Below are 27,103 nucleotides of genomic sequence, written 5' to 3'. Positions count from 1 at the left end.
CCCTCCAATACCGAAACTAATTTGTGACAAAAGTTTTTTCATTATGGCAAGAACAACAAGTAGAACAATTGGGGGACAGAAAAGCTGCTCATTAGGCGCGAAATGAGTTGCCAGCAGAAATTTGTAGCTGCTATAGAAATTGTCAAATCTGTTGGATTAAAGTAGTTAAGAGAAGTTTAACGAACTAACAACGTACTTAGTAGAGACACCCACGAAAAAAGCCTTGTAAATATTGCATACACTCACACTCACACACACACACGTATTCATCAGCTCATTAACACACACTTTACACTCACTCACACTACTCACAATACTGAACTCAATGGACACTGGTTTTTATACGTATACGTAATATCTTTGTGTTTTGTTGCACGATTCGCACACACACATCATCGAAATGCCTGATTACTAAGCGCCGCATATCTCATTTGCAACATTAATTACAGCGGGTGGCAGCGTCAGCACCAACTTCCACGAATTGGACCCCAACAATATCAATAGCCAGCCGACAGACACGAAAATCGTTGAGCACAGGCCCGGCGGCAATAGCGAGGTGGTCATCATGAGCGAGGAGGATCGCACGACAAGCTTCTTTGCGCAGCCCGGCATCTTGGCTGGTAAGTTGAACGATTGGTAATCATAGCTCGCAAATAACTGTTGACCCATTAGTATGGTCGCAAAATAAGTGCTTCGCTCTTAGACTTTGAGCAAAGAATCCGAGAGCCACCGATGTGTTCATACACAAATTTTACTCGTGCTCAGCCGACGAACAGTTTTTTCTGCTCTCTTTTGCTCGGCTTATTCACGAAGTTGCGAAGTTTCGTGGTTCCTTGGCTCTGTAAATTTTAAGTGAGCGGAGAAGTTCATTAAATTCGTATTGCTAAAACGCACAATTAAGCTTAACTCTAAAATAATTAAAAGAAAACTTCATTTTATTTTTTATTCATGTTTAAAATTTCAAGAAGGTAACATGAAAATCAAATATCACAAAGTTACTCAACGTACCACTGTGCACTGAAAAGAAAGCAAATTATTGAAAAGAGCGTTTGTGTTGACTTTTTCTGTCAATCCGTATTTGAATAAGCCTCTCTTTACGTGGGTCACTCCTCTCTCTCAATGTGCGATGTTCGGTAAGAGAGCGTCTTACGAACAGCCTCACGAAAACGCTCAACAGAATTCCAACACGAAAAGAAACGAAGTCTGCTGCTCAGAGAGAGAGAACGAGAGGGCACGTTTTGTTTGGTCGCTCTCTCAATCTAAGCGTAAGGAGAAAATGGTCAACAGAAAACTGACAAGAAAAGAAACGAACTCTTCTGTTCAGAGAGAGGGAACGAGAGTGCACACTTCTTTTCGGTTGCTATCTTAATCAGAGCGTAAGGAAAAAAACGATCAACAGTTATTTGCAAGCTATACTGGTATTCGAATCTGTACATTTCTGTATTTAATTTCATAATTATCTTCATTGTAGCTGTCATTGGAGGCGCAGTTGTTGGCCTACTGTGTGCCATACTTGTGGTGATGTTCATTGTCTATCGCATGCGGAAAAAGGATGAAGGTTCCTATGCGCTGGACGAGCCAAAGCGTTCGCCCGCCAACAACTCCTATGCGAAAAATGCGAATAATCGTGAGTTCTACGCCTGAGATAATGGCACAGCGCGCAGGTATTAAGCTGATCGAGAGCTGGAGTGCGAGTAGGCAGCAGCAGCAGCAGCAGCAGGAGGAGGAACCGAGGAGCGGAGTCATGACGACAACACTTGACAACTTAAGGTTAACGCGTGCATTTGAATTTGGTTAACAAACAAAAGCTCGGCTCAATACACTGCGTGATAATAACAACAACATGAAGGAGAATAACATTAACAAATTGAAAACTAACAACTGGATGGAAAGCTACAAACATTAACAACAACAACAACAACAACATCAGAAGCAACCACTCTGAAGATCACACAATTTTTCGCAAGGGGTAAACAAACAAAAAACAAAAAAAAAAAACAAAAACAATGAAGAAAAACAAATTTTCAAACTTACCTGTAAGTCAAATGCGGCACACACACACGTGTGTCTGTGTGTGCAAACTTTTCTAATTAAGTAAGTTTTAAGTAAATTGTGTAATACAAAACAAACAAAAAAAAACAAAAGGAAAAAACAAACAAAATATCAAATATGAAAGCAAAGTAAATCATGCGAAATTTAATATATAAAATAAAATTATATATATAAATAGTAAAAACCAATATAAGGGCGGGCAAATTAAGCAAATTAATTATGTAGCGAAAAACAAAAAGAATAATAAATATATATATACACACACACACACACACACCTAAAAACCATCCACACACACACACACACATAGATGTAAACGCATAGTTATTTGTATCAATCGATAACTTTTCGTGCAAATTGAATGAATATTATTATTAATAATATATGTTAGCTGAATAATACACAATACAATACAGAAGAACACTATACACAACACAATTACATAATTGGATGTCAGTTTAAATTACTAAAAGCAAAATAAAAACAAGAAAGAAAAATGATAAATACAAATAATTACATTCGCCAATCTGTAAACCACACAAAAATGTTAATTGAAACAAATTCGAATTACCACAAAAAAAAACAAAAAACAAGCCCAAGTTAACTGAAACTCTGTGTGGCACATTAAACAATTGAAATTGATGCATAAATGTTTTTAAGTTTATATTATACATAAGCATAACTATGTAATTATTAGTGTAATTCCTAAAACAAAACAAAAAAAAAACAAAAAAGCAAAAAACAAAACAAAAAATATATGAACAAAAAACCAAAACGAAAAAACGGAAACGAAAAACAAGCGTATAAACATTTTTCTGGCAAAACAAAACAAAAAAGTAAAGAAATATTGTGCAAATCAACTGAAAACTGAAACCAACTGAAAACTGAGGAAAAACCACACAAATTTCTACTATTTTCTAAAAAAAACGAAAAACAAATGAAAAATATTTATTACAAAGTGGTATGAAATGATTTAGTGAAAAGCAATTTGTATAATTATAATTTTGGATTAAGTTTCGGCAGCTCTAATTCTTTATGGCAATTATCGATGCGATGCGCTGAATTTCTTAACTACTTCCTCTTCCATGGCTAAGAATCAAAATCAAAAAAAAAAAAAAAAAAAACGACGCATGAATTGTGCATTTATTTAGCTTTACGTTCCAATTTTCACTATCTATCTATATCTAATTCTTTCTCACTGTCTCTGGCAATTGTTTAACTTTTTACAAGCAATACGAAAAAAAACCAATATTTACACGCAATAGTAAAAGTTTATTATTGTTAAGTTTACAACAAGCAATCCCTCCCTCTTAACGTTATAATAAATTCCTTGAGATGACACACAGAATCACATTATGAACAATTAATTAGCCGCAATATATTTGTTTAACTGTTAGTCAAAAAGCATGAACAAAAACAAAAACCCAAACAACAACACAACAATTTCAATTTTAACGCTCATATGCCATATTTTCATTATGAAAAGAAAAGTTAAATAATAATACTACGAGTAATAATAATTATAATAATAATACAAATAAAAATAGCATACAATTAAGCAAAAACTAAAAGAAAAATGTGTGTGTGTAATTATGATGTATAATGCATATATGATTAATAATAATTAAAAATATATATATACATGACATAAATACTACTACAACAACAACAACAAAATGATCAAGAACAACAACAACTAGAAAAGCAACCGCATAGAAATGTTTAAAGGAAATTTTTCGAAAAGTCATAAACAATTTCAACTCACACACACACACACATAAACACACACAATAACATTCTGAATGCAACAAATACATACAACCTTTTCTACACTGTAAAAAACGCAACTGCAAATTTTTATAATTGTAAATGTACTACGTTTGATTCTCTCTCAATCGATGAGTACGATCTGTTTATTTTATTTTATTTTTTCAAAAGTTTACATAATGCGTTTTTTTTTATTGCTATTATGTAAGCATTTAGTTTGTTAGTTTTTTAAATGCGCTGAATGTACTGAGAAATTGGTTTTGATTTGCTAAATAAAAACGGTATAAAACTAATTTCAACAAACCGAGTGGCGTATACTTAATGTGAATAGAGTGTGGATCAGACAACCAGACTGTGGATATTTACGAGCGAACTAAATTTTCTACTGTGGTTCTGCTTTCGCATTTCCTACTGGGTGTTTCTAATCGACGATTCCCTTTTATGCATGGGAATTTCACCGTTATGAGCTGCTTTCGGTAGCGTGATTTACTTTTGACTTGTAACTCAACAAAATTAAAGGAAAATAATTGTGTTTAAAGCTAAAAGGGATTTGACGTTGCGGACAGAGCACGAATGTATAGAGGTTTAGGTTTAGGTAGAAACGGCTGCCCCTAAGAGGAAGGGAGCATTGACCATCGTAGGTCCGTAGCTGTACCGGTATACAGTGGATCACAGCTTATTTGAACCACCACCAAACAACAACTTTGAATCAGTCTACTGGCAAAACTAAAATTTGTTAAAACACAGGATTTCAGTTTAATGTTTTAACATAAAAGATATTCCTTCATTTATTCTCTAACTTATTGTTTACTATATAAAATCAAGTAAGTTGATTTCGTCTTAGAACATCCTGGGTAGTTGCCGTGAAGCGTCACAAAGATCGTTTAGACACAGCGATTCAAAGCATTTCAGCCGGAGTCGGGATAAGGCTGGACATACCCAGCGAATATGTTCCAGTGTTTCCTTAACTGCGAACTCGTTATATTACCTGTACTGATCACTATTCCAGATGCCAAGCTTTAATGCATGACCAGCCTTCAAACAGTGGCCCACCGAAACTTGAAGAGTGCGAATGTTATTGTAGTAAAAAATAAAACATGAAATTTGTAAAATTAAACGAAAGCAAATAAAGATTTCAGCTGACACCTTCGAGTAGTGGACTTCTCGAAGTACGGGTAGTAAAAGCACACCAAGACACGGATCCGTCGCAAAAAATGGAATGTATGAAGGATGAAGGCAAGATAAGTACTTGGAGGCTGGTTCTTTATGCATTATTTATTCCTAGGATTCAAGTAAAATTTCTTCATTTAAGAATAGATTAATGATAATAAGAATAGAGTGTGGATAAAGGATGAATGCAAGACAAATATTTGGAAGCTGGTTATCAATACGTTAATTATATTGGTAGCATTGAAGCAAAATTTCTTCATATACCTTTTCCGATAAAGGTAATAAGAATAGATCAATGATAATATGAATAGAGTGTGGGATTTATGAAGGACGAAGGTATTCGATGGCTAGTTCTCAATGCATTAATTATTGCTAGCATTGATGTAAAATTTCTTCATATACCTTTTCTGATAAATGCATTTTTATTAGACAACACAACCAAGTAGAAATTAAGTACACACAATTGCGCAATTTATAAATTTGACTTCATCAGAGGTTTCAAATGCGTTTCAAACGACTTTTGAACGTGCTTCTGGTTCATGGTGCTGCGCTTGGCCGCATCGAAAAGTCGTGGATAAATATTGCCATCGTAGCTGCCCAAGACGGAGTTGAGAACACGATCGTGGAAATCGAAGCCATCACAAAAGGCGACGGCATTTGGTCGGAATTTCTCCAGCGATTGCTCCAAGCGTTTTTGCAGTGATCTCAGATCCTCATCGGTCAAGTTTATAAACTACAAATGGATTATAAAATAAACCTTAGTTGACAGCAAAATGTGACTTGGTGCTTAACTTACTCTCAGTATATCGCTCAAATTGTTGAGCACAGTCTGCACTAGGAACATTTCCAGCACATTTTCCAGGACTTCGTTCAGTGCCTTGGAGCGTTTTTGGGCCTTGGGTCCGGTAATTTGTTCGACAAACGTTTGGCAGACAAACTGGCGACCATGGAGCTAAGGAATAGAGGACAAATGATATTTCAGATGATGAAATTGACATCGAGAGAGAGAGAGTTCTCACCTCGGCAGCACGCGTCAGCTCAATGCCAGTGTTGTTAGCTGCCTGTCCCTGGGACTGTCCAGCAGCGATGCGCTCCGACAGGTTCTCAAAGGCAATACGCGTCTTGCTGCAAGTTCGAAGTTTTAGTAACCATATGCAACAAGTAAAGTGGCACTTACTGTGTTGCCGTGTACTGCAGCGCCTTGACGATGCACTGCCAAGAGTTGTCCCACTTGGGGAACTCCTTCAGGCTCATTGAAGGCTCAAAGTAGGCATAGGATGAAGACACTCCTTTACCTTGGGTAAAGTTGTTCCAGGTTTTGACTAGAGCACGTCCAATCTGAAGTAGGAGCACCGTATTCTCACCCTCGTAAGTATACGAGGCCACCGCATTGCCATACATGTTGCTGAGGTTGGCAGCAATGTGATAGCCATGTCCGCCAGTGGAGAGACGTAGACGCTCAATGCCAGCACAGCCATCGGTGGAGCAGAGCACCTTAAGGGCGCAGGAGAGAACATGCATATCGGGCAGCCGCTCGAATTTGCCATTGTTGGCATCCAGCACCGTCTGATCGTAGAGCTCCCACATGTACTCCGCTGCCTGGTGATAGGCGATGCCTGTGGCAATCTCCGGGAAGAGCTTCAGACGCTGCGTCACGTGATCAATGATCTGTGGCTCAGGACCGCTGTTAAACGAAAATACTTTTTAATACTTGAACAGAGTGAACTATTCGATTGCTTACTTTGGCTCAATGGGACTCTGGCGACGCACAGCCGAGTAGCGAGTTGCGATGGTTGCCGCCCCCAACAGCAGTTGAGTATTTAACTCGACAATCAGGCAACGTGTGTAGACCATGGTCAAGTAGTTGACTCTGGAAACGGGACTGGCTGTAAATTTGCCATCGCGATCCACTTTGGCGAACTTCATCAACATGTTCTCGCGTGGAATACGCACATTCTTCAGTCCCAAGAAACCCTGATTGACCGAAGCCATGCCCAGCTTCTTTCCAATCTCACCCACATCGATGCCCGGCAGTGGCAAATGTGTTTCCGGATGACGCAGCGGCACAATGAACATCTGCACTCCCTTATGCTTGCCAGATATGTAGAGCTGAGCCACCACCATGGCATGATTGGCCGTGTGACCCACTAAAAGGGATTTGTTAGCAAAGTTCATTCGGAGGCAGACTTGGTGTCACTTACAGCCGCCTGGCCACCACTTGTAGGCCTCCAAGTTGGGGGTATTCAGCACAAATTCCCCAGCTCTGATGTCGTAGTCAGCTCGCGTCTCAATCCCCCGCACATTGGTGCCATGAGCTAACTCAGTCTGAGCATAGGTGCCAATAATGTTGCAGTTCTCCGCAAGTGGACCCCACTTGGCCACCTGCTCGGGAGTGCCCTGACCATTGATCACGTCCACAAACATTGAGGTGTGCGTGGCTAGCGGGTGGTTAGCGGGAAACAAGCCATTGCCGATCTCAGAGATCAATCCTCCACTGCAAAAGATGCCAGTTAGTCATTTCAGGTCTATGAATAATATAAATTACTTACGGCCAAATATCCTTGCCTCCTGGATTCAGCTTCTTCTGCAGAGCTTTCAACTTGGGAGCTGCTTCAGCTACCTTCTTCACTGAGGAATTGTAGAGATCCTCATGGGACATATACTCATGGTTCAGGCCATAACCATCCTCCAAGTTAGCAAAGACTACGCGCTCTAAAAAGATTAAGAAAATATATTGTTATTATCTCTTCATACAAAGTTGTATTAGAGCAAAGTAAAGTCTGTTTTGATCTGGCCTTTGGATCTATTAGCTAAAGAAGAATCGAAACTGATAAGGGTCAACTACAAATTAAGACACATAAAAAACCCCCCCAATTAATTGCCTTTTATCACAGTCTTACACGAATAATCAGCCGTCAAAACATTATCTGCTGGACTTTGCCGGCATTCTAAAGAACAGCTGATCATATTGATTGTAGCTTGCACTTTCTTATCAAACAAAGTTCTGGGGTGAAGGGAGAAAGAGGAAAAGAGACCAAGACACATGCACTTGCCTACTTCACGTTTTGTTTTTAGTTTCTCCGCACTGCGTTGAAACCACACAGCAAGCTCTTCTACATCAAAGGTTGCCGCTGATCGCTCCTTTTGCAGATCAGGGTTCACAGTTGTAGGAATTATATTTTTAATGTGCGACATATTGTTGGTGGAAAAAACAAGAATTTCTTTTTAAGTGAAAGCCTAAAACAAGTTGTCGCTCAGAGCAACATCCACTGACTGAGCATTTAACGCAATGAGCACACACGAAGAAAAGCTTTGGGTACAAAGTGCGCAAAGCTCAAAAGCTTTTAGCCTACTGCGCATACTGAGAGCGCCACAAAAAAGAGCGTGAGATTAAGAGAGAGCAAAACAAAGAGTACGCAAATGAAAACAAATAATATTGTTGTTTACAAATCGTTAAAGACCAATAACAACCAAGGCAGTTTAAAAAGATAATATTTGTAACAAATAAAATAAAAATATATACAAAAACAGAATAAAATATTACATGTTGGACTTCATAAATGGCCCCAAATGTTCGTGGAAGCTCTTTGGCACCGATTTCTGGTTCATTGGCGACTTTAGAGTGGCATCGAAAATTCGTTCATAAGCATTGCCATCAAAGGAACCAATTGTGGAGTTCAATTGGCGATCGCTGAAATCGAAGCCATCCACAATAGCCACTGCATCGGGACGTATTTTGCTCAAGGCGGTCTCTAGTCGTGATTGCAGTTTGCTCAAATCGCTGTCCGTCAAGTTGATAAACTGCCAAGCGAAATTCAAATTCATGAATTTGCTAATAAGAGAGGAAATAGTAAAGGTGACTTACCCGAAGAATACTGCTCAGGTTCTTGAGGGTTTCGTTGACGAGGTAAAGTTCCAAAAGCTGCTCCAACACACGATTCAACGCCGATGAGCGCTTCTTGGACTTGGGACCGGTAATCTCATTGAGGAACGAGTGGAACAGAAAAGCGCGACCATGGAGCTGTTATACAAAAACAATTTAGTATTAACAAAAAAACCCACTCAAGAGCAGTTCAAAGGTTTACCTCTGCCGCCTGGGTGAGTTCAATGCCCGTTTGGTTGGCAGCCGCTTCCTCGGATACGCCATTGGCCACTCGGTTGGCCAGACTATTGAAAGCCAGCTGTGTCTTCCTGTCGAACGGAAAAGGAAGCTAATTAACACCGCTTTTTTTAAGGAATCACTTGATACACTCACTTGGCAGCTGCAAACTGCATCGCTTTCACCAGGTTCTCCCAGTTGCCAGTCCATTCCCCAAACTCAGGATTCTGTTGGACATCCGCCAAGTATTTCACAGTAGGTGCTAATGTAGCACCGCCGAGTGCAGCACGCCAGGACTTCATCAGATAGCGTCCAATCTGCAGCAGAAGGACCGTGTTCTCGCCCTCATAGGTGCAGGCAGCTGTTATGTTGACATAGATATTGGCCAGATTGGTGGAGGCAAGATAGCCATGACCACCGCAAGCCAAACGCAATCGCTCAACGCCAGCTGTGGCATCGCTGGAGCAGAGTACCTTCAAGGCGCAAGAGAGGGAATGCAGCTCAGGCAAATTCTCATACTTGCCCTGCTCAATGCCGCTGCTCGTCACATTGAACAAGTCCCACAGATAATCGGAGGCCAAACGGAAGGCGACACCGGCAGCAATCTCAGGGAAGAGCTTCAGCTGCTGTGTGACATGATCAATGATCTGTGGCTCGGGTTCTCTGCAAAGGCAATCGAAATTAGAAGATTTGCTATGACGATCAGTTTGAAATGAAGTACTTGGGATTAATGGGACTCTGGCGACGCACGGCGGAATAGCGGGTGGAAATGGTGGATGCAATGGCAAGACTCAGAGCACAGTTGCGTGCAATGATGCAGCGTGTGCTGACCATGGCAAAGTAGGTGAGCACATCGGCCGGACTCTTAACATAGGTGCCGTCGCTGTGCACCTGGGCGTGCTTCATTAGCATGCGAGTGCGTGCGATGCGCACATTTTTGAGGCCAAGGAAACCGTTGTTCACACCCACAAAACCCAGCTTTCGGCCAATGTCGCCAATGTGGACGCCGGGACGCGGCTCATGGCTTCCCTCCTCACGCACCTGGACGAAGAACATGTGCGGTCCCTTGTACTGATTGTCGATATACAGCTGTGCCATGACCACGCAATAGTTGGAGGCGTGTCCCACTGCAAGACAGGAGAGAAAAGAGATTAACAAAGTGCATAGTTTATACAAATCATCTACTTACAGCCACCAGGCCAAAATTTGTAGGACGAAATCTTGGGTGTATTGAGCACAAACTCATCCGTGGCGCGATCGTAGTCAGCGCGTGTCTCCAGGCCACGCAAGTAGGTGCCATGTCCCAGCTCCGTCTGAGCGTAGGTGGCACACACCTCGAAGCGTTCCACACGCTTGCCAAACTCCTCCCATTGCTGCGGAGTGCATTGCGACTTAAGAGCACGCACAACCATCACATACATGACTCCAAAGGGATTTCCCGCCAGATGAACGCCCCACAACTCGGGCGCCTCAAAGAGCGTGCTATTTCAGAAAGACAATTTAAGAGAGTTGATAAAGAGAGGAGAAGTTTACTACTCACGGCCAGTAATCGTCGCCCCCTGGATTGCGCTCTGCTTGCAATTGGCGCAACTTTTTAGCCACCGCAATACTGTTTTTAATGGCAAACTCGCTCACTTGTTCATGTGACATGTATTGCAAGTGGATAAAAGCATCCTTATCAAATTCCTTGTACATGTATTCCTCTGCGGGGGGCAAAAAAAGAAAATGCAAAGTCATCATGATTAGCAACGTCAATCTAATCACGTATTCGTATGTTCTCATTCATTTATTTATTATGTTGTAGAGATTTGCGTTCACCTTTGCTCGCATTTCCAAGATAACGGCTTAATCATTTAAATGTACATATGTAAACTTGCACTTACTGATACCCCGCTTGAACTTCAGTGTTTCGGCTCCTCCCGCCCACCAAGCGGCGAACTCCTCGCTGTTGAAGCTGGCTGCATCGCGTTCCTTCTGCAGATCGGGATTTACGGTGCTGGGAATAATGCTCTTTGATGCCGCCATATTGGATTGAAGTTAACCGTTTGCTTTAGATGCGACCACTCGCCACCTGTTGCCGCTCACGACTGAAGCGACCACAACACAGAGATCCCATTAAAAAGAAGTTGTGGAAAAACACTTTGGACTCTCTAACAGTCCTCTCTTCCGTTGCTTGATAAGCATGCGAAAGAGTTCAATACAATATTCAAAGTTTAAGCCCAAAAAAGCTTTACCATAATTACGCATAGAATGCGATTGTATTTGTCAACTGCGTTTGTGTTTGTTTACAATTTTTATGCGAAGATTATTGGCACTCATATCTGCAAAACAATTTACAGCTGTTTATGTTGCGATAAGAGTAGAGCAGGAAACTATTTCGATTTTATATCGATTTGCCGCGAAAAATCGAATAATTTTTAAAAATCTTCTTTGCTATCGATCTTGTACCATCTCTACTTCAGATGGAAACAACGCATTGATAACAAACATAAATCTCTAGTTGAGATGTAAACAACGCAATGATAACAAATTTTAATGTTGGGCTGCTGGGCCATGTGGACAGCGGAAAAACAACTTTGGCTCGTGCTCTCAGCTCAATATCAAGCACCGCAGCCTTCGACAAGAACCCGCAGTCTGTGGAACGAGGAATAACACTCGATTTGGGCTTCAGCGCCCTTGTTTTGGACTCAACACCGGAAGGCAAGCAGCTGCAACTCACTTTTGTAGACTGTCCTGGCCATGCCAGTCTTATACGCACGATCATTGGAGGTAAACACAGCATAAAACACCAAACTTCAATGAAATTTAAAGACTCTATCAACAGGTGCTCAGATCATCGACCTGATGCTCCTCGTGGTGGATGCCCAGAAGGGAATGCAAACACAGACTGCAGAATGTTTGCTCATTGGCGAATTATTGGACAAGAAGTTGCTGCTGGTGATTAACAAAACCGATTCACTGCCTACGGACCAGCGAGAAGCCAAACTAGAGAAGCTGCGCAGCAGGTTGCGAAAGACTTTGGCGACCACAAGATTTGGGGATCAAGTTCCCATTTACTGTGTGTCCGCTTTGCAAGGGTTGCATATAGATGAGCTGCGTGATGGTTTGGCCAATGCTTACTATGAGCCACAGAGGCAACTGGATGCGCCACTGTTGATGTATGTAGACCATTGCTTTGCCATCAAGGGTCAGGGCACCGTTTGCACTGGGACATTGCTTCAGGGACGCGTTGCAGTCAATGATCAAGTGGAGTTGCCGCTGCTTGGCGAGAAACGCAAAGTCAAGTCAATCCAGAGATTTCGACAGCCGGTTGAATGTGCTGGGCCAGGAGATCGTATTGGCCTGTGTGTCACGCAGTTCAATGCGAAGTCAATGGAGCGCGGAATCATCGTTCAACCTGGTTACTTGAAACCCATTTACGCAGTTTGTGTGAAGCTTCACTTGATTCCTCATTACAAACAGGCAATTAGATCTGGAAACAAGCTGCACATCAGCGTGGGTCACGACACCGTCATGGCGAATCTAACGCTCTTTCGAAATGCATCTTCAGAGTTTGATCCAGGCCAGGAATATGAGTTTGTGGAGCAGCTGCAACTAGCGGACAGCGTTTTTGGTATGCTACAGTTTGAAACGCCAGTGCTAACTACACTGGGCACCACTTTGATAGCCTCCAAGCTGGACATGGATGTCCATAGCAACAGTTGTAGATTGGCCTTCTGGGGACGCATCGCCTGGCAAACTGCGAGTATTAATTATGTTAAAGAGCTGTTGCCTCAATTGCGCATCTTCAAGCGCAAGCAAAAACAGGGAAGTGTGCAACGTGTGGCTAATGCAAACGAAATTATTGTGCAGAATCTCTTTCAGAAAGATTCCAAGCGTGAGTTATTCATTGGGAAATCTGTGAGACTTTCAACTGGAGAAACCGGTTGCATTGCACGCACTTTTGGACAGACTTCCAAAGTGTGCATTGCCTTTGACAGTGGCTTAAATACTGCAACGCTTGAGCTTCTCAAGTCAGAGCGTGCCAAGGAAGTCGAAGTGTTGTTGGAATACAAAAAATATGTTTTCAATAAACAAGCCGGTTTCATTCAATGACAACTTTGGTTTTTCAAATGTTTTTTTATACGCGGTTCGTCTGCAGCGCCACCTATTGGACTTGCCCGTCACACTTATCATTTCTGCTGTTAGCCAACACTCTTATCGACCTGCCACCACAAAGACTGTGGCACAGTGTAAAAACGAAAGAGGAAGACCGCATGCAAAACAAAACAAAGTACATTCTAAATGTTACAAATTAAGATAAATTGCGAAAAACAATAAGCTGCCGAAAAGAATCTGCAATTAACAACGCGAATCACCAAAAACAACACAATCACAAATGCTCAGGTGTGCTGTACCGCTGCTGCTGCTATTCTATGTGGCCGAATCGCAACCAGTTACCGTCAATTGCAACGAGCTGCTGATGGGGCAATTTCTGTGCCCAGATCCTGCAAAGAATCACATAGATCCCAAGACGCAACAGTTGCGAGGCTGTACCAAGGAGAATCGAGCACGTGTCTGGTGCATTGCTGCCAATGAAATCAATTGCACGGAAACGGGCAACTCGAGCTTCACACGCGAGATGCCCTGCAAATGGACGTGAGTATTAAATAATTCTTTTCTCATATTTGACCGCTAATCTTTGTGCTTTACCTTGCAGCAATGGGTACCACCTGGATACGACGTTATTGCTCTCGGTGTTCCTCGGCATGTTCGGTGTGGATCGTTTCTACTTGGGCTATCCGGGGATTGGGCTACTCAAGTTCTGCACGCTGGGAGGCATGTTCCTGGGCCAGTTGATTGACATCATTCTGATAGCGTTGCAGGTGGTGGGACCCGCCGATGGATCCGCCTATGTCATACGTATGTACTGCAAGTGATAACGATTACATTTTCTTATTTGAGTTCTGCTTTATTCAACAGCTTACTATGGAGCTGGTATTAATATTGTGAGGAGTGACAACACAACATTTAGGTATTGCAATCAACTTTATTGCATGCAACAGTGAAAGAATCGCATGCTAGCAAAAACTATGATGACATGCCGATGGTTAACAATTAAACAGCGATCCAGCGAATTAGTGATGCTAAATGGAGACGTTAGGTCAATGCTATATACATACATATGGAAAACAATAGCTTATTATACACAAAGCAACGACTGTTAAACATGTAGTGTAGGCCTATTATAATTAATATTAATTACTTAGCTATAGCTAGCCGATAAGTTCAAAGCATTGTTGTACATTTGGTTGAGACTAAGTTAACTAGTGTATAAAGAACTCCTTGTATATACACACACACACAGACATACACGTGCACATAATCAAATTGTTGCCAATAGAACGATGAATTTTTAAACTACACAATGCCAAAAATAATTGGGCAAACTTGTACTTTGATCACAGCGAGCACTGAACACGCTGCAAACGTGTTGGCTGTGCGTCAGGATTTGTTGATCTTGCTGAGTTGAGTCATTGCAGCAGAGACTGCAGACTGTAATCAACACAGATGACGACAAATGGGTGTGGGTTTGGCTAAGGAACGGGGGGAGTAAGGGGACTGCTCTTGCAAACGCAAGATTGCTGTTCGTTCTGTGGGCCTTTCATCTGATTGGCATTTCCGAAATAATCAGCAAAGTTGCATCGGCATCGACATCGACTCAACGGCAACAGCAGCGAGAGCAGCGGCAACAACTACAACTACAACTACAGCATGGCACAGCACGAAATGAAGAAACAACAAGCCAGAAAATGCGTCGCTTGTTCGATTTAATTGCGACGGCCAATGTTGAGGTCGCGTGTAATTCAATGCCTTTTAATTAGGCACTCAATGAAGGCAGATTCCCATTAAAATTTAACAAAATACAAAATGAAAAGTAAATAACAAGAAAGCCAAAAAATGAAGTCGACGCATGTATGCAAAATTTAAGCACAGTTTGAGAGTCACTTGACGGTAAACCTGTCGCGAAAGCGTATACGCACCGTGGAGCAGCCCATTAATAAATTTTAAAACACAAAATAAAAGTAAGCAAAAAAGCAAAATCGAAGTACAGTTTGCGAGTGACTTCACTATCTATACTTTGTGGAATCGCTTATTTAAAAATAGTAAAATACAAAATAAAAGTAGGTAATAAAGCAAAAGAAAACAAACCCAAAATATAGTTTTAGAGTCACTGTACTGCCAAATAAATTTTAAAATACAAAATAAAAGTAAGTAATAAAGCAAAACCGAATTATAGTTTGAGAGTCATTGAATTGACAAACTGTAGCGTATACGCAACATGGGGCCACCCATTAAAAATTAAAAAACAAAATATATAGAGATAATAAAGCAAAATCGAAGCATAGTTTGCGAGCCACTAAACTATCATTTGTTGTGCCAACAATTATGCGACTAAACTGCCCTTTTGCCTTTTGTTTTCTAGTCTGTTGTTGTCTGTCTGCTGCTGCTGCTGTTGGCGCTGCTGTTCGGAGTGTGTGTCCAGTATCAATTAGCCAAGCTGTCAGCCAGTTACAAGACTGTTGTTATAGCCAAGTACGTGTAGTTATAGTAGACAATAGTTGTTGTTGCTGTTGTTGTTGCTGGTGGTGGTTGTCTGACAGCGCTCACATCTATGTAATTACAGCATGAGAGTTTCGCCGCCTGTGTAAACAACTGGCGCTTTGATCTCGACATTGACAGGCAGACAGATATCCATAGTATATAGCATCATAGTATAGTACTACGTCTGAGAATATTCGTAGTAGAAACGATGTGGCGAAGTCAAGTGCTGCTTCAATTTAATGATGGTATCGCTTACTATTTTCCAAGTGCAGGCAAATGAACTTTGTTAAGAGCCATTAGAAATTCGATCGGCTTGTTTTTTTCGTTTTCGTTGTTCGTTAAGAGTCATGTCGCATTCTTTGGGATTGCGCGCGTGGAAACCTTATGGAAAATGCCCAGAGACCAAAATCCAGTCAACAACAGCGACAAATTGTTGACACAACACGAGAACTATGTATGTGAGTTGTGTGAGGGTGTTTTGTGCCTATTTGTTTATGGATTTGGTCACAGCTTCACCTGGATTTGCATCTTCTTCGGTCGCTGAATGTGGATCTTTCGATTCTACTAAAAATACAACAATATACGAAACGTAAGCAGACACAACAAATTGCTAAGCAAACACTAAGAATCATACAATAACGTTAAGTACAGTAAATAATGGCAAATTGCTAATATTTACAGATATCAAAATAGCATCGATGCGATGCGCAAACTGTTTTAAATATAGACTTGGAACTGAAACTTGCTTTGCTTTGTTCGCTGTAGAAGCAATTGCGACAAAACTACTTACTTACTTGCTTACTGCCCCCGATTTGAGAAAAAAAAAGGGGGAGTCGTAATATTTACATGAAGCTTAGAAGCTCAACGGCTAATTACGCTCAAGTGGCGTGGAAAATTGTGGGCCAGTTTAACGCCCCCGTCCTTAGACCGATGGCAATGACGTTTATGCCAAATTGCTTTTCAAGTTGTTTGCAGATAGCATAGGAGTAAATACATACGAGTATTTAATGAAGTGCAATTATTGAATTTTGCCAAGTAAATCATATGCCAGCCGACTGCGTCATGGTTTCCCACATGACCAAGCAAGCAACCAAGCAGGCAGGCAACTAACCAGCCAAATAACTAGCCAAATTGTGTGGTGTGGTTGTTGCATGCGAGGCAGCGGCATTTGCAAATTTTTTACTTGCCTTGCGAGTTCTCTGCGGCATATACTCTCATAAATAATGGCAACGTCTTGTGACAAAATGTGCGCCTGGGAAAACCAACAGAAAACTGCAAAACTGAAAACCGAAAACTGAAAACTGCAAAACTGAAATAATGCAACTGCAACTTTGCCATCAAATGCTCAAGCTGGCAACTGCTGAAAGTCAACGAATATTCGTGATAACTGCAAGTTTTTCCCATTTGCCTGGCTAAGTCTATCGCGTCTATCGTCTATGCCTATCCTATACAATGAGTGCATAAATCATCTCTCTTTTTTTGCTGCCCCTGCGACTGCATTTTCCATGGCATTTGATTACGATTGCCGTCGCCGTTGCCTTCGCTTTTCCAGCTCTTTGCGCTCTCAGCATAAATGTCAAATGCTTGCCAATTTGATTTGGCGTTTAGGCTTGCTAAGTATAAATTATATCAGGCAAACACCTGCTTACTTCGTTCAGTCTTCGACCAGTCAAAGCAGCAAGCAGGCAAAAATGTTGTCTTTAATTTGCGTTTAAGCCAACAATTTAGCAACTTAAGTGTTATTATCGCATTTGAAACAAATGTCATAAAAGATTTGTGGCTTTTGAACAAGTGCGACTAAGTGCTAGTTGCTGTATATTTATTTTAACTGTAAAAACTCAAAGTTGTGCTGTAGCATTTAGTTAATGCATGATTTCAAATGTTATGTTATGTAGCTGTGTTGTATGTTAAATGGCTAAGCAATTTGTTTAGGTCAACACGTTGGCAATTCTACCGAGACATTAAGTATACGAGCAGCAAGTTAAGTTTACTTCTAAATATAAGAATCAGGTTGCTTCTAAATATAAGAAGTACTAAAGGGAGTTTTGGAAGATGCCGCTTTTAATGTGAATGCGATAACAGTTGAACATAGATGAGGTATTTCCCTTGACATTCCACATTACTCTCAAAAATGCCGGTTGACAAGACAAAATTCTAATTTACAGCACTGAGTTCTAAGAAGCGTTTGAAAATCGAGACCTTAGACTTCATAACAGATAACATTTTATTAGCCTGTGTTTGTGTCACTTGTCACTTGCTTAACAAGGTGTTCATTTCACACTCAGTTTTTGTGTGGAATGCGCGCATTTCTGCAAAATTATGTTACACATCGTGTCGTGCAATTTGAGTCAGCAAAGTTTCCAATCATAGTCAGTTAGAATAGTTGTAGTTAGAAGAGGTCTAAGCATCTTCAATTCAACTTGACCCCCAACCAATTGTTGGCTCCGCTTAGCACTGAACGCTTCTTAACGGTGCGAGCCCCCAAAAAAATAATAAACGAAAGAAAAACCAATCCGCAGCGTCTGTTGCTAATAACAACAACAACAACAGTAACAACACCAAGAAGAGCAAACACTTCGGGGCGGTGGCGACGACTCGTTTCCATTCGGGTCTCTGCACTCTGCACTCGTGTTTCACAGTTGCTTCTCTCGCTCGCTGGCCGCGATGTTGATTCGTGCGCCTCGCGTTCAGTTCTCGTTCAACAGCGCCGGCGAACGGTCAGAGAGAGAGAATTTGATGCAAGCAATCGAATTCGGAATTCGGAAATCGAAATTCGTAATTCGTTATTCGAATCGTAGCGAACCGAGTCGAGTCGAGTCGAGCCGAGTCGCGAACTGTGCTGAGCTAAGAAAACTGCCTGCGCAGCCAGGAAAACTTGCAAGTTGAAGGAAAAACGCGCGCGCGTCAACATCGTTCCAAATTGCGATCGCAAGAAAATCTCGACAGATTTTCGAGAGTAGCACAACAAAAAAAAAAAACGCAATAAGTTTTACAAGTACGCAGCTTGAGTATAATACTATATAAAGAGGGAATTGTTGTTGCCCCCGCCCAAAAAAAAAACACACCGATGTTTTGAGCTTGAGTTGAGAATTTGTTATCGCCAGCTTTGTAGCATGCGAATGTGTGTACGAAAGTGATTGTGTTAAATTAATAAATATATGAAATAAACAAATATAAACAAATATTTGGTATAATATAAGTATATATATTTATCAAAGATTGAACGCGTTCGCTTTACAAGTTTCTGTTATGATTTCAAATCTAGAACGTGTGCTTACTTAGTAGAAGCTAAATCAGAAGCAAAAGCAGAAGCAGAAGGCAGCAAGCAACAAAGCAAATAAACATTTAGCGTATTACAAATTGGCGCGCAATTGGCAATTGCATGCGCTGCACCTTTTGTTGCGTTTTACATAAATTGCATTTCAATTTCCAATTCAATTTCCATTTCCATTTTGAATTAGAATAAAAACAATAAACTAAAGCAATAAATTTGTAGACAATAAATACGACAGACAGGCAGGCAGGCAGCCAGCTGGCCAGCATGCTGAGCTAAGCCGTCTGCTGAGCACACAACGTGGCGTATGCGTAATCTGTAGTTTTACACATCCTGCGGAAGCCCAACGGCAGCAGCAGCAGTTCATTGTGTGTGTGTTTTGTGTGTTGGCTTGTGGCTTGTGGCACGTGGCAACGTCAAAGTCGCGCGCGCGCGTTTATAATTAATCGTATGATATTAATTAATGTGCCGAAAAAATAAAGAAAATAAATAACAAGCGAGCAAGAGAGAGAAATTGAAATGAAAAGCGTGCGCTGGACAGCCGTCGTGTGTTGATGCTGTTGTTATTATTATTCTTCTTCGTCGAAAAAAAAAAGAAACAAATCGAAATTGTGGACAGTGGACAACAAGTAAATTGAAAATGCGATTCATATCGGCAACAGAAAGAGCCACAACAACAACTAGACGACGACTTCAACAACAGCAGCAACAGCAGCAGCAGCAACAACAGTCTCAACGCCACCGCCACCTTCACCTCCCCCCGAACCGCATCCTTCTCCCGTTGCTGCTCTTCGAGCCGGCAACATGTCAAGCATAATTAATTTTCGATTCTGCCTGTGCCGCCAATTTCAACCCACCGTCTCCATTGTCGCTGTCGCTAACGCTCTTACCTTCATCGTCACCGTCGTCGTCACCGTCGCCGCCTCGTCTACGTTCCTGCAATTGTGCTGAAAAGAGTCGGTCGACTGCCGCACGCCGCCAGCTGGAAGCTCTCGATTCTACGGGTAAACTTTGCCTCTTTACTTTTCTTTTGTAATTAATCTTTTTCTCGTTGTTGTTATTGCTGCTTTGTTATTGTTGTTGCGCTGTGTTGTGTTGTTGTTGTTGCTGCTGGCGTTATTGTCTGACAATAAGTACGTGTAGAGCGCGATTTTGTTTTATTATAATGAGAACATATAAACGTTTTGCTATCTGCCTACCGCATACACCCCGAGTGAAGCCCCCCTCTCCTTCTTTGCCACCCCCTCACTGACGTTCTCTCGCTGCTATTTTTGCTGTCTGTCTCTTGAGTTGTTTCAACATGTTGCGAAAATTGTTTAATTGTTTGAATACTATTATCACATTTTATGAGAGTCACAATGACTGAATGAGAAACAGAGAGAGAGATAGAGAGAAATAATTCTCTGCGTTTTGTGGCTTCTCTAAAGTGACTATCTCTGCACCCCGCTTCCTCCCCCTTGCCCACTGCTTCGCCCTTGTCTTTGTCGCTCGGTTGAAGAATTTATGAATGTACGTCGTGTATATTCAATTGTCAAATGAATGAGTTGCAATCAAAGCAGCTAAAATTATTCAAACATATGTTTTGCTTAAAACTCTGTCGCATTCGCTCGGCAATTAAGAAATCTGCATAGCATTTTGTACTCACAATTTATAAGGCGGAAATTTACAGTTGACACAATCCAGAGTTTGTTTTACGGCCGTTGTCACTTTCAAAGCCATTCAACCGTAAACTGACAAAAGAAACTTCAACATTTTGACGAAATCAGACTAAGAACAAATGTCTTCAGCTAGTCGATGGGAGAAAACCTTTTTGAGAATCATTTACCACAAAACACATGTTCACCCAATTTATGAATTTTAGAGTATTACTGTAATTAAGAGAATTGAAATTCCAGAGATTTTTTTAATTCTTGTTTTATGCGATTTTAGGGGAAAGTAAATACAGTTTTTGCCATGAATTGGATTATACTATACGTATACTTAATTTTAAATTAAAATTTTAAACCTTTTAAATAAATACCTAGAAGAATATAATTTATAAATTAAAACAATAAAATCATAAAGCATTTGAAATTTCTATTTATTATTCTAAATATTTGCTTGCCAATTATTCCAATAATACCCTAAAGACTTTAAGGTTTATAACGTTTTTTAATTGTTTGGTAATAATATTAACTTATACACAGGAATATTAAATTCTGACAAATAAAAGCTTACAAAAATATGTCACCGAAATAAAATAAATATTTTCTTTTCTAAATTGTTAGAATAAAATATTTAAAATATTAATTTCAAAAATGCAAAACTCAATAAATTAAATATTTTGCTTACCAATTATTCATTCGAAATTTAAAAGATATTAATGCCAAATAAATTGTTTTTAATGTAGTAGTATATCAATATATAGAACCTTCGGTATTAAGTATTTTTGTGATATTTTTGGTATATTTTAAGAATAATGGTTTTCTTATTATATGTTATATCTATAGCTTTCTTATTTAATTGTGAAATTCATGTAAACAATAATGAAATGTGTCTTAAACTAACAGTAAGCTTTGGATTTGACCTAAGCTCTTTGACAATCTGGTACATTTTGTACTCTGTATATGATGAATGTAGTACTATATCAATATACCAAATATAGCCTTCGGTATATTGTAGTACTTTTGCGGTATATTGATTTCGTATATTATTTGAATAATACCGCAAATATACCAAACATATTATTCGGTATATTTCAATATTTTTGTAGTATATTAATTTGGTATATTTTCAGTATAGTATCGCAATGTTTTGCTTTCCTTTAAAATGAGTAGCGAACACACTCGGCTGAAGCTTTCTTACTTATTTAATTACTTTAAATTCATATCAACAATAATGAAATATGTTTCAAATTTTCGCAACAAATAGTTTGCTTTAGATTATGTCTAAGCTCTCAGAAACAATCAACTCATCGTGAAATTGTTAACATTCAATTACTCATTACCTTAACAAATACAATAATTACCCAGCTTACTGGCTTACTTACTGTGCAAAGTGCAAAAAGCTAACAGATTGATAGTAAATATTTTCGATAGTTGGCTTCTCTATCTTGATTAGCGTGTGATACCCGAAGAAGCCTCTATACAACAATTGACCATAGAAGGTATTTCGCAATTAGACTAAAGAGTCAATGAAGTCATGTGGATCACACACACACACACACACGATTACAATAGCAGACAAGGTATGCAACAGTGATATCTCAATTACAATTGAATAGATTGTTCTGTGGAGTGTGTGGAGTGTGTGCAGTGTGCAGTCGGTTTCTTGGGATATGAATCATGTTGTTTATCTCATTAGTAACGATGTGTCAAATTTCGCATACTCAATATGTATATCTCTGACTGTTGCTGTCATAAGTAAATGACTAAATATCACGTTTTAAATTGCAATTACTTAGAGTTGACCAAAACTATTCGAATGAAGTGAATTGATGACATCCCATAAAAAACTTGACAATTTCCTGTCGAATATGCGAGTATTTTTTTGTGTTTTTTTTTGTTTTATTAAAGCCACAGGAATTACAATGCATTCATTAAAGCCAACAAAGTACCAGAGAATAGCGCAGAAATATCAACGAAAACAAAAAAAAATGTAAAGATATGTTGGTAATAACTGCGTACGCACTTACTACTACGAGTAATATCTGAACTCGACAGCGTGAGGGATGGGATGGAACTGGCTATGGGTTGGGACTAGACTTGTAGCTGGAGTTGGAGTTGGAAGTGGAGTTGGAGCTGCGCCTTCAGAGTGTGCTGGGGGAATTGGGGGAACTAAATATGAATGCTGGCATTTTGCTGGCATATCTTGGCAGCAGAACAGACAGACGGACGGACAGACAGACAGACAGACAGACGGACAGTCAGCAGACATATAAAGGCCGCATTGCTGGTCGGCCGGACAGTAGGCAGAGTTGGATGACAGTCAGTCGGGCTTAGACGACAACGGCCAACGACAATTGGACGGCGGCTCTCTCTCTCTCTCTCTCTCTCTCTGGTGGCTTTAGGTGTTGGCTTTTTGCTCTTGTTGTTGTCGTTGGCTCTGTTGTTCGCTTTATGGTAAAAATGCAACCATACCTGTTTTGCCAACACACAACACTCACTCACTCTCTCACACGCATGCTCAACTCGTTTGCTCAGTTGCAGGCTCAACTGTGCAACACTGCAACTGCAACTGCATTAAAGCTATATATATATAAACTTTTTTTATACCCTTGCAGCGGGTATTATCATTTCATTGCAATATGCGCAATCTGTATAATCCTAATCAGCATAAAATCACTGCTCACTTTCATTTCAAATAACGATATGCTAATTTTAAGCTGATTGGCAAACAGAAGAAAATGATACACTGAACAAAAAAACAGTTTTAAAAACAAGATTTGGTCTAAAAAGGGAGTCGAGAACATGAGCATCCTTAAGTTCGAAAACGCATCTTTATTTTAAGAATATTTGATATAAGACCAAGTTCTTATTTAAATGAGGAAAATATCTTGTCATTTTAAGACCAAATTTCTTATTAAAATATGGAAAAAATATTACATTTTTTGTTGTTTTTCTTTTTACTATTTCAAATATATTATATAAGACTAAGTGGAGGGAAAAAAGCTTATAATTTGAGGACCAAATATTATAATAGCAAAAACTATTATTAATTATTATAATTACAATACGTACAAGCATACAGATTTATGATTTATACCTTTCCTTACTTATCATCGATTCGCTCAACATTTGAACCAACGACCTCCTCTCTAAGGTTGTAATGAAGAATATTTCACGACAACTCGACTAACTTAGCTATTAACGAAAACACTGAAAGTTAGATAAGAAAATTTATAGAAATTTCAATGGGCTACACAATTTTGTAACTATTCTACTCTATTATTTTTGGTCTTATTTACAGAATTTTCTATTTGTCATTCTAATATTTTTAGTTTTCTTCTTAAAGTGATATTGTTTTAAGAACATTATTTTAGAAACTGGTCTGTTTTTCAGTGAATAGCAGTTGACAACTTAGAAATCTTTATTAAGTTATAGCACATTTCTATACCAACATTCAATAAGATGAAAAAAGATTCATTTAATTGCACTGCAAGGGTATTTAATCCTCGACAATCTGAGCAAAGCTTGTGTCAGCATTGTTGTTGCTATTAATGTTGCAGTTGTTGTTGGCATTTTTTTTGGTGCACGCACCTGTCCAAGCATAGACACGGCCAGAGACAGGCGGTCTGCAGGTGTTTTGTTTGGTTTTACCTTGCGACTGAGATCGAGACCGCAACTGGGAGTGGGACTCAGACTTCAACTGGAATTGGGACTGCGAATGCGACTACGAGTGAGTCTGGCACTAAGACAACAACTGGAACTCGCTGTCTTGTGTTTCTGTGTGTGCTTCGTTGAGTCCTCAGCATAATAATAATCCGGCAATTAAAATATGATCGCATAATAACTCGACACTCGTGTGTCTTCCTATGATTTATGGCGCAGCTTTTGGCTTTTGGCTTATTTATAGACTCTGCTTGCCACTCTCTGGGGTGATTGTGTTTGTTGTTGTTGTTGTTGCTGCTGCTGCTTGTTGTTGACTACTTTTTTTACGCATACTTTTGCATTCGCTTAAAGGTAAATTGCTGTCGCCAAGCGCCAGACGTCGTTGCCGTTGTCGTAGTCGCTGTTGCTTTTGCTGTTGCTGTTGCTGTTACTGTTGCCGCTCTAAACGCGTTCGCCTGGGCCGGCTTGGCTCGTTTGACTGGCAAAACCCAGCAACAAGACACAAGAGGCAAAGCCAGTGCCAGACTCAGAGCCAAAGCCAGAGCCAAAAGAGTCAGCAGAGCACCACGGCCAAAACAACTAGCAAATTAAATGAAGGAAAAAACAGTGCAAATCCACAAAAAACATTTGATACGCCCCGTAACTCGTAACTTCAGATGAGAGGCTTCACTTTGAGCCACAGCTAACAAAATGCGAGCCGAAGTGGAGCTCTTGAAGCTGCTGCAGCCAGCGACTGTCAACTGTCCGACTGCCCGACTGTTGCTTCTAATGAATAATTTTAAATGCTGACTACAAAAGCGCTCAAAATGAATGCAAGCGGTGCCTAAACGGTCCGTCTCTTTAATTGTCCGTCTAAGAATGGACAGGGGGAAAACAGTGTGGTATTATTCCTAAAATATACCACAATAATACTGAAATATACATAAGGATATATTTGGTATATTTATAAAGTATTATTCTTGAAATATACCAAAATAATAAACATCAGAAATATTAAAATATATAGAAGACTACATTTAGTATATTGATATTGATTCAAAAAATACCATAAGAGTACAAAAATTACTGATGTAGAGCTGTTTAAGCTGCTGCAGCTTGACAAATTGATACACAACAAAAATAGTAAAACATACCACAGGTTATATTTGGTATATTATAATACTACTTCATTCACAATATATCAAACAGTATTAAATATACCGATGTTTAGCTCTTGCTTCTAATAAATAATGTTAAATGCTGACTTCAACAGCGCCCAATATTAATGAAAATGTCTAATCTGTCCGCCAGTCTGTCCAACAATGGCAGGGCGCAAAACATTGTGGTATTAATATTAAAATATACCAAATTAATATACCACAAATATACAAAAATATACAGAACACATCATACTACTACATTCATAATATACCGTAGATTACAAAATATACCGAAGTAGAGCTCTTTAAGCTGCTGTAGCTTGCCAAATTAATAAACCACAAAAATACTAAAATATTCCAAAGGTTATATATGGTATATTAATATACTACAACATTCAGCATTCACCAAAATATACCGAAGTAGAGCAATTTAAGCTGCTGCAGTTTGCGACTTTCGACTGTCCGACTGTTGCTTCTAATAAATAATTTTAAATGCTGACTACAAAAGCGCCCAAAATGAATGGGAGCCGTGCCTACTCTGTCTGTCTGTCTTTCTGTCTGTCTGTCAGTCTCTCTAACTGTCTGTCTGACAATGGCCAGGCGCAAGTTGAAGTGTGTAACCCAATAGCCAAGGCGCGCTCTTAATTGAGTGCGTGGGATGCGAACGTGGACGTGGCTCTAGCTGTGGATGGTTGCACAGCTGTTGGCAATAATTGCTGGCTATGTTATATATTTTATGTGGTAGCCGTTGGTTGCCGTTTTGCCAGTTATTAGTCGCCAAGTGCAACTGGGCCAAGTAGCAATTGCCATTTGGGCGTCAAGAAATGACCTGAGACTCAAACAGAAAGCAAGCGACAAAGAGAGAGACTCGAATATTGGGGGTAGTTTTCTGCCAGTCACTTTTGCTCCCGCTGCTGCTGCTGCTGCCGTTGTAATGACGTCAGCTTTGTCGCCATATGTCTATGCCTAAACAACTCACACACATACGTTACACTCACACTCACACATACGCAGAGACGTAGACACAAAAGCCATGCGTCATCGCGCAGGTTGTCGGCGTCTGCGTCTGCGTTGTTGCGACGCATTGCAATTTCACCAGGCCCCCACTCGAATGGTCTCTGCGTCATGTACTACAACTACAACTACAACACACATGGAGCACACACACACATACACACATGTAGCTGTGCAGTGGTTGCGATAATTTCGCCATGACACGCAAAACTGAAGCAATTTGCTTGCCTGCCCTCGGTTTTGCTTTTTTTTTATTGCCATCAAATACAAACTAATTAATATTTACCAAACAATACAAAGCCAATGAAAATTCCGCCGCTCTCAGATAAGCCTATAAATAGCAAAACACAATTTTCAGTTTTTTGTTTTGTGGCAGACACTGCGGCGTGTTGCAGTTAACCGAGCATAGACATAAATAGACTCGCGCAACTCGTCGTTGTATTAGTGCACTTGGTATCTCAATAAAAAACAAGTGGGAAAGCTACAACAGTCCAACAGTGCGATCGACTAAGAGATACCTGCTATCCGTTTTCAGTAATATACCACCAAATATTAAAATATACCAAAAGAAATATTTCGTATATCAATATGATATGATATGGTATGTTAGACGATATATTAATATACCAACAAATACTAAAATATAAAGTTATATTTCGTATATTTATATGATATGTGTGGTACATTAATATAC

At 39.9% G+C, this 27,103-nt stretch overlaps 6 protein-coding genes across 12 annotated transcripts in view; 4 read left to right on the top strand and 2 right to left on the bottom strand.

Annotated features, from left to right (window-relative positions):
- The window catches only part of LOC117566870 (syndecan), a 143,642-nt gene extending 140,997 nt beyond the window's left edge, over window positions 1–2,645 (top strand). For all 6 annotated transcript variants that reach the window (XM_052005373.1, XM_034246477.2, XM_034246475.2 and 3 more), the window contains 2 exons: window positions 450–620; window positions 1,472–2,645. In XM_052005373.1, the coding sequence (XP_051861333.1) occupies window positions 450–620; window positions 1,472–1,644 (344 nt within the window). In that variant the 3' untranslated portion in view covers window positions 1,645–2,645. The remainder of the gene's footprint in view (window positions 1–449; window positions 621–1,471) is intronic.
- Window positions 2,646–5,392: 2,747 nt separating this feature from the next.
- LOC117569248 (probable peroxisomal acyl-coenzyme A oxidase 1) lies at window positions 5,393–8,254 on the bottom strand. Its single transcript, XM_034250322.2, has 8 exons — window positions 8,043–8,254; window positions 7,539–7,701; window positions 7,191–7,483; window positions 6,731–7,136; window positions 6,167–6,673; window positions 6,009–6,114; window positions 5,786–5,941; window positions 5,393–5,722 (listed from the first exon to the last, which is right to left on the bottom strand). The coding sequence occupies exons 1-8, from the start codon at window positions 8,182–8,184 to the stop codon at window positions 5,462–5,464; spliced, it is 2,034 nt and encodes a 677-aa protein (XP_034106213.1). The 5' UTR covers window positions 8,185–8,254; the 3' UTR covers window positions 5,393–5,461.
- A 210-nt stretch (window positions 8,255–8,464) lies between these two features.
- Window positions 8,465–11,389, bottom strand: LOC117569249 (probable peroxisomal acyl-coenzyme A oxidase 1). The gene is made up of 9 exons (XM_034250323.2): window positions 11,323–11,389; window positions 10,972–11,175; window positions 10,629–10,791; window positions 10,278–10,570; window positions 9,810–10,215; window positions 9,245–9,751; window positions 9,075–9,180; window positions 8,855–9,010; window positions 8,465–8,790 (listed from the first exon to the last, which is right to left on the bottom strand). Exons 2-9 carry the CDS (start codon window positions 11,111–11,113, stop codon window positions 8,530–8,532), a joined length of 2,034 nt encoding a protein of 677 aa, XP_034106214.1. The 5' UTR covers window positions 11,114–11,175; window positions 11,323–11,389; the 3' UTR covers window positions 8,465–8,529.
- A 9-nt stretch (window positions 11,390–11,398) lies between these two features.
- Window positions 11,399–13,204, top strand: LOC117570517 (selenocysteine-specific elongation factor). The gene is made up of 2 exons (XM_034252218.2): window positions 11,399–11,857; window positions 11,913–13,204. The coding sequence occupies exons 1-2, from the start codon at window positions 11,608–11,610 to the stop codon at window positions 13,181–13,183; spliced, it is 1,521 nt and encodes a 506-aa protein (XP_034108109.1). The 5' UTR covers window positions 11,399–11,607; the 3' UTR covers window positions 13,184–13,204.
- Window positions 13,205–13,320: 116 nt separating this feature from the next.
- On the top strand, window positions 13,321–14,428 carry LOC117570518 (TM2 domain-containing protein CG10795). Its single transcript, XM_034252219.2, has 3 exons — window positions 13,321–13,726; window positions 13,788–13,990; window positions 14,051–14,428. The coding sequence occupies exons 1-3, from the start codon at window positions 13,467–13,469 to the stop codon at window positions 14,134–14,136; spliced, it is 549 nt and encodes a 182-aa protein (XP_034108110.1). The 5' UTR covers window positions 13,321–13,466; the 3' UTR covers window positions 14,137–14,428.
- Window positions 14,429–18,365: 3,937 nt separating this feature from the next.
- The window catches only part of LOC117569529 (BMP-binding endothelial regulator protein), a 36,777-nt gene continuing 28,039 nt past the window's right edge, over window positions 18,366–27,103 (top strand). The window contains exon 1 of one of the 2 annotated variants that reach the window (XM_052004313.1): window positions 18,366–18,668. The gene's annotated coding sequence lies outside the window, so the exon portion shown is untranslated. Of the gene's footprint in view, window positions 19,952–27,103 lie in introns of both variants that reach the window. The other variant, XM_034250732.2, reaches the window with a different exon arrangement.

This window comes from Drosophila albomicans, chromosome 3 (assembly GCF_009650485.2).
Source record: "Drosophila albomicans strain 15112-1751.03 chromosome 3, ASM965048v2, whole genome shotgun sequence".
Lineage (NCBI taxonomy): Eukaryota > Metazoa > Arthropoda > Insecta > Diptera > Drosophilidae > Drosophila > Drosophila albomicans.
This window is presented reverse-complemented; position numbering and strand designations above follow the sequence as displayed.